The 7246-nt window shown below is 32.2% G+C and overlaps 1 protein-coding gene across 1 annotated transcript; it reads right to left on the reverse strand.

Moving 5' to 3' along the window:
* Positions 1-377: 377 nt before the first annotated feature.
* On the reverse strand, positions 378-3801 carry LOC100802658 (metacaspase-4). The gene is made up of 2 exons (XM_003546612.5): positions 3324-3801; positions 378-1708 (listed from the first exon to the last, which is right to left on the reverse strand). Exons 1-2 carry the CDS (start codon positions 3667-3669, stop codon positions 807-809), a joined length of 1248 nt encoding a protein of 415 aa, XP_003546660.1. The 5' UTR covers positions 3670-3801; the 3' UTR covers positions 378-806.
* Between the last annotated feature and the right edge of the window lie 3445 nt (positions 3802-7246).

Consider the following 7246-nt stretch of genomic DNA (forward strand, 5'->3'; position numbering starts at 1 on the left):
AACATCACTAGTTGTGGTCAATCAAAAAAATCTATCAAAATTATCAATATTTTGCACTTTTAAATTATTAAATATTTTGAAAAATTAATTAAATATTTCAAAATTAGATAGTTTATTTTCTATAAAGTTTAATATTGAAATTTCATCTATTTAAAATATAAGAATGATAATTTGCATGTGGAGGAAATTGAATTGTCCCATCCAAACAAAGAATTTAAAATTTAAAAAATTTGAATTAATTTATCCAAACAAAACATTTCAAAAATGAAGAAAATTAAATTCTAAGCATTTCAAATTCTTTAAAATTTTGAAATTCTTCATCCAAATACAATCAATTTCTCCTATTTTCTAGACTACTCAACAAAGAGAAACAAACATAACATTATAAGTATACTACAACTATGTTCAACAAATTAAAATCCTTACAAAGTTGCAAGAATGTTGCAAAGGAAATACAAAACTTAACCATATATTTTATAATAATTTCACATACACCATTTTATTCAGATTTACAGAGCCGAAGTCTGTGGTTTGGTGCATAGAACTTGCTCTGATAGTTTGGTCTCCCCGCAAAATGGTCAAGTAGCAGCAAATACACCATAATGCTGTAATCAGCGGAGACATTAGAAGTGCTAAAATGTTGGAGGGAATGGTCCGTACCTGATAATAGTGATGCATAGGAAAACTGTATGAAAACACACTAACTTCAATTTGATTGTCCAAACATATACAGCAATACACAAGCATACTATAAACAACACACATTATTCTCTCTTTCTCTGCATCAGTCATCAGATGAGAAGAGATCAACACACAAAAGGAGCATCAACATGGTGATCACTGCAATAGAGTCCAGGTTTTTGTGTGAAACCGGAGTTCTTCAGCTTCTCTCTTGCCCTTTGAACAAGTTCTTGGTTTGTGATTGCACCATCAGTCTCCTCAATTATAGCCTGTATCGCATTGCTAAAAGCACCATAAGCACTGGCAGCGTTGCCTGCAGGACTTGCATCTGCAGAAGTTTGGTCAGTCTGACATCCACTCATCAATATCCCACCATCCGGAAGGCCGCGTTTGGTTGGTCCAGCGTATGCCTCATGCTTACTTTCCACTTTTGTCTCCAGTGCAGGCTTTGCATATCCCTCATCATTGTCATCAAGCTTTTGCTTGAGAAACTCTTGGGCAAGACCACCCACCAGCCCCAATATTCCACCCCCACTTTCATCACTTCCATGTTGGAGTTTGTTAAAAATAACATTCATGAACTTTTTCACTTTAGGACTAGCATCTTCCCCAAAAACATCGAAAAGGGTAGGTCTCAGTTTCCCAACATCTATATCATCTTTCCCAGTTTTCTGCTTGAGTATATCAATGAGGGTTGAAAGGGGCAAAGACCTGTTCTTTACATAGCCCCCATCCGGAAGTTCAATATCCCTATTTTGAGCTTCATCACCATCATCATCCCTGCCTCTGTTGTGGCGCAACGCTGAAGGGATATGGAATCCGCGAGACTCAATGGCATCTTCCACAGTCCGATGTAGAAAACTTGAAAATCCAAAGCCAGAGCTAGATTGTTCCTCCTCTCCCTTTGTGCTCTCTCCTATCTGCTCCTTAGCTTCTTCAAGTAGGCCACCACTGTGGCAAGAATCAGACACAATTGTGATCCTGCAACCTCTAGGGACCCCATCAACAAATTCTCTGAAATCATCATCTGTTTCACAGGTATACACAATAAGCTAACTTTCTACAAAAATCATGGCAATGTAACAATGTTCCATTCAAAAGAAAACACCAAATTACTTCTACTATGTTTGAACTAAGTTGGCTATTTACATCAACATTAAGGATGCATTTGTCCTGGGAGAATTAATTGATCTGATAATATCATGAATCGGTTTTCAACATATTCCCTGAATACATACATCATCTGTCTGCACAGACATAAACAGATTAGCTTATTTATTGCCCACCACATAAATCATGCCAATGCAACATTTTTCTACCCACAGAATAATACAACTGCTTTCCAATTAAGTTGCTATAAATATTAGAATTACTCACACAAATACAGAATAAGCACCAGTCAGAAAAAGAAAATCACGGATCAATTTATAGCACCGTTTTACTAATTAAACAGATCCAAACTTATTTTTTTCATTTCACTTGTATTCGCTAAAACGGATCCGTGCACCAAATTTTGACTCGTGGGTAAGTCCACAAACGTAATATTCACCCATTACAAAGTAAAACACTAGGAAGTAATACATTAAATTAATCTATGACATTACAAACATCAGTAATAGAAGTTTAATTTTGATATACCGACAATCCGTAGTTTGTTTGACGACAGTATCGAAAAGCTTCACATTGTCAATGTATGGGTAACATTACTAAAAGACAGCAAGAGTTTTTCCCTACATTATATGAGTGTAAATACACTGTCAACCAATCAGACCAGGAATTATTGTTTTTTTTTTGTCAGATCAGAAATTATTGTTAGTATGATTTCTTAGTTAACATTGTAAAAGTCTACAAATTTATCATGTATGACAATTTTTTATCAGAAAACAATGACAATATAAAATCATTGCATAGATTAAGATTATTTAGTTAATGACTAAGAGTTTCATTTCTATACACTAAAACCTTCAACTAATAAGAAATTATCCTTTTTATCAATTTCAAAGATTAAAACACGAAGTTTATAATTTCAGCCATTAACTCCAAGGCACTAATTGGGTGCATTTCACTTCATCAACCGTTTAATTATCAAATCAAAACACAAATCTAATATGTTTTCACACGTATCAGTCTAGATCAACTTCACCTTTCTCTTCATCTCAAAACACAGCACCACAAACAGACAAACCATTCATTAATTCCATTAATTCAAAACAAGAAAAGCCCGTCAAATAAAAAAGCAATCATAATTTATAAGTTCATAACCACACAGCAAAAGTCTTAAATTGTGAGTTTGAGCTTAAGTCAATCCTACAAAGCCAACTTCTAAAGTGACTGAGAAAATTTGTCCCTCACTTAATTAGTGGGATCTCCAACACACCCCCTCACGCCAACGGTTGGACATATCATGCTTAAAGTTTACTGGACCTGAACATCCGCAGATGATCCAATAACTGCCCCATAATGGTGATCCTATGGATTTGACCCTATCATCAAAAACTTGTAAGATCAAGATTGTCCCCCACCAATATACACTAACTTTGGCCATATTACTCGTCGACGTGGGATCTCTAACAATAAGTAACCAAACACACACACACCCAAAGACAAATAGTTAGAAACGAATCGTGGTAGCAAGAACCAACCGGTGATAAGGTTCATGTCAGAAGGAACAATGCATTCATCATAACCAGTGTCATCGTCCTCTCCGGTTTCCGCGGGGAGGCGCGTGCCGTGTCCGCTGTAGTGCACAAACAGAACGTCCCCGGGCTCCGCCGATCGGACCAGCCTGGTCAGCGCTGACCGGATGTTCTTCCCGGTGGGCTCCGTGTAGGACTCGTCCGTGTCGATCAAAACGGTGATGTCGTCTTCGGAGAAACCGTATCGCTCGATCAGGCAGCGATGCATTCTCCACACGTCGTTTATGCATCCTCTCAGCTCCGCCTTTGTTCCTGGGTAGTTTATTCCGATCAACACTGCCTTTTTCGCCATTCCAACTTTCACACTCTCTCTCTCCCTCTGATCTGCCAAGGAAGCCTCTGTAGTCTGTAGTGTGTGACTGCGACTCCTTATCTTGCGCGTTACTTTAGTTGAATGATGATGACGAAGACAAAGGGTGTTTCTGGTATATCATAACGTCTGTGCTTTGTCTCCTTTATAGTTACATTTTTTTTTTGAATTTAAACTAGAAGTACTATTATTCTAAATCATTTTATGATATTGTTCAGTTCAACCTTAATATAATTTTTAAAATAATTATCATAAAAAATATTAAATTTATTATACACCATAAATTTGAGTTTGTTTCTTAAGTTTTTAAGCAAACCGATTATGTTTTAAAATTATATAAATAATTCTTGCAGAAAAAAATTAAATAACTCTAAATTCTTTTATGTAATTATTTTATTTAATCTATTTTAAAAAATAATCTATACACAATTATTAATTTACAAATTAATGATAAATTTATTAATTTCTAAGATGATTGTTTTAAGGGAGACATTTGACATAAAGAAAGTTTTTAGATTTCCATATTTGATTTAGAAAACATAGACTTTGTATAAATAGTGTAAAACAATTTTACATTATCATTTATTTAAATTTTTATGTATAATAAGTTTAATGATTTTTTATATTAAATACCTTAAGAATCATAATAACAATAATTTAACTAAATAATTAACCACAAATGTTTAATATGTTAAAATTAAGATTAAATAGCTCAGATAGTATTTAAATTTGATTTTTGACAAAAATAATTCTTGATTATATTTTACTTATCTTTCGGTCGAACTTTGGTTTAGTTAGGATCATTTTCCCTTAATGAACTAAAGGGTTAAAACAAAAAATAATAACAATTATTTTTTATTAGTTGATAATGTAAACTTATTAAATTCTTTAATTTTTTTTATTTTAAAAATAACATCCCCAAGGTGTTGACAATGTTTTTTTTTACTTATGTTTTCTAAAAACAATATTTTCTTATGAGAAGTAAAAACCTAACTTTCCTAATTGTGTTAAAAAAGTTTTAGGTTATCCTTATTATATCATTCACTGTGATAAATATATAAGTTCAATTAAAACTCAACATGAAAATCTTTGTAGTCCAAAAAAAATATAAAAATATTCCAAAAAATATTTAAAACCATTTTTAGAATTTAGTCATTTTTAGAATTTATTAGGGGATTCATAACTCCTAAGAATTATGATGATTCTTGTGCATGAGAAAATTTTCCTTCTATCAAATCCTAAGTGTGTTTGGATGGAGCAATTCAGCAGGGGAATTCATTTTTTCAAGGAATTTAAAAGGATTCATGATAAAATAACTTGTTTGGATAGAATATTTGAAAGAAGATATAATTTTTGGTATTTTTATGAATAATTTTGATTGACTAAAATAGCGAGATTTCAAATTCTCTAAAAAAATATAGAATTTGAAATTCTTTTTTTGGAGATGTTGACTCTAACTCATGTTCTTACTCGCAACTCTTTCTCGCTCAACACTCGCAACTACGGGTGACCAAAGTTGTTACGACCAACATCGACATAAGTTGTTTTTCATTGACGTTGGCCGAGGTTTTTTCGGTTAGAATTTTTTTGTATAATGTTAACCAATTTTGCCGATATCGACTAAGATTTTTTTTAGATGATGTTGGTTTGGGTTATTTTCTCACTAAAGTTAATCATGGGAATTTTTGCTGACGTCAACCAAGGATTTTTTCGACCGTTGTCATCTAGGTTTTTTCCATTGATGTTGACCAATGAATTTTTTGGCCGACGTTGGCTAGATTTTTTTACTGACATCGGTCATGGCTAACTTTTTGAGTAGACACCTATTAGGGTTTTCCAGCTGACGTCAACCAAAGCTATTTTTTAGCCAATATCGACTAGGGTTATTTTTCAATCGATATTAGCTAGGGTGTTTTGGCTAATGTCAACTAGATTTTCTTAGCCGACGTCGGTTAGGATTTTTTTTGCTAGCATCGACTAGGATTTTTTGGCTGACATCAGCCAAAGTTATTTCTTAACCACATTAGCTAAGTTTTTTGGTTGATGTTGGCTAGGGTTTTTTCTGCGAATATCAGCTAGGTATTTTTGACCGACATCGAGCATGACTATTTTTAGTCGACATCGACTAGGTTCTTACAATCGACATCCACTAGAGTTTTTTCGGTCGACATCGGTTAAAGCTAATTTATAGCCAACATCAACCAAGCCTATTTTATAGCCGATGTTGGGTAGGGTTTTTTGTTTGACATTGGTCATGGCTATTTTTTAGCCAACTTCGACTAGGGATTTTTCAGCCAACGTTGACCAATGATGTTTTTCGGCCGACATCGGGTAGGTTCTATTGGTCGACATCAACCAAGCTATTTTTTAGCCGATAATGGATAGATTTTTTTGTCAATGCCTACTAGGAATTTTTAGGCCGGCGTTGGCTAAAAATAGCCTTGGTCAATGTCGTTCAAAAAGATCCTAGCCGGTATCGGTCAAACAAACCCTAGCCGATGTTGGTAAAAAAACCTAGCCAATATCGACTGAAAAATAGACTCAACCAATGTTAGCCAAAAAATAGTCCTGGCTGACGTCAGCTGACAAATATTCCCGGCATACTTTGACAAAAAAAATCATATTTGATGTCGACCAAAAAATAGTCTTGGTTGATGTCGGTTTAAAAACATCACTGGTTGTGGTCAAACAAAACAACCCTAGTTAAAATTATCAATATTTTGTATTTTTAAATTATTAAAAATTGAAAAATATTTTTTAATTAATATTTCAAAATTAGATTGTGTTTGTTTTCTATAAAGTTTAATATTAAAATTTCATATATTAAAATTTTGCATATGAAGGAAATTGGATTGCCTTATCCAAACAAAGAATTTAAAATTGAAAAAAATTTGAATTGACTTATCCAAACAAAGCATTTGAAAAATGAATAAAATCAAAATCAAAACAATTCAAATTCTAGACATTTCAACTTCCCTGAAATTTTGAAATTCCTAATCCAAACACAAGGTAAAATTCATATTTATCATGATTTTTAATTGATTGAAAAATTAAAATTTTATAATCATAAAAATTAAACTCTTCTTTGCTATGGAAAGTATTAAACATATTTTATATTTTTAGTATACATTCATTTTTTGTTTAATACTTTCTTCATAAAATAACAGAAAATCCCTCAAAAAATAATAGAGAAAGTTATAGGAAGATTTATAAGAAAATATAACATTATTTTTTCTAAATTTGATTCTTTTATAAGATTAAGTATTAGGATTTAAATGGGGTAGAAATTTCATATCGTGATTAATTAGTTTTAACTTTGGAATGACAGAAAATTTAATTGGTTCAATTGGTAAAAGATATGAATAAAAATTGAGACTTTAATGAATTTAAGTAAAATAAAATTGATAAGAAATTTTTTTCTTCAATTTTAAAAATAGAGAAACTTAATTAACTAGAAAAATTTAAGCTAAAATGTATTTCTCATTCTCTTATTTTCTCAAATCCGTGATTTTAATTCCTTTAGTTTTTAATTGAGATATTTTATTCCTCACTTTAAAAA

The sequence above is a fragment of the Glycine max genome, chromosome 15, assembly GCF_000004515.6.
Source record: "Glycine max cultivar Williams 82 chromosome 15, Glycine_max_v4.0, whole genome shotgun sequence".
Taxonomy (NCBI): domain Eukaryota; kingdom Viridiplantae; phylum Streptophyta; class Magnoliopsida; order Fabales; family Fabaceae; genus Glycine; species Glycine max.

Coding starts and splice junctions, on each gene's coding strand:
- LOC100802658 (XM_003546612.5), bottom strand. CDS start 3,669: ATGGCGAAAAAGGCAGTGTTGATCGGAATAAACTACCCAGGAACAAAG. Junction 1,709..3,323: donor TGACATGAACCTTATCACCG/GTTGGTTCTTGC, acceptor CCTGTGAAACAG/ATGATGATTTCAGAGAATTT.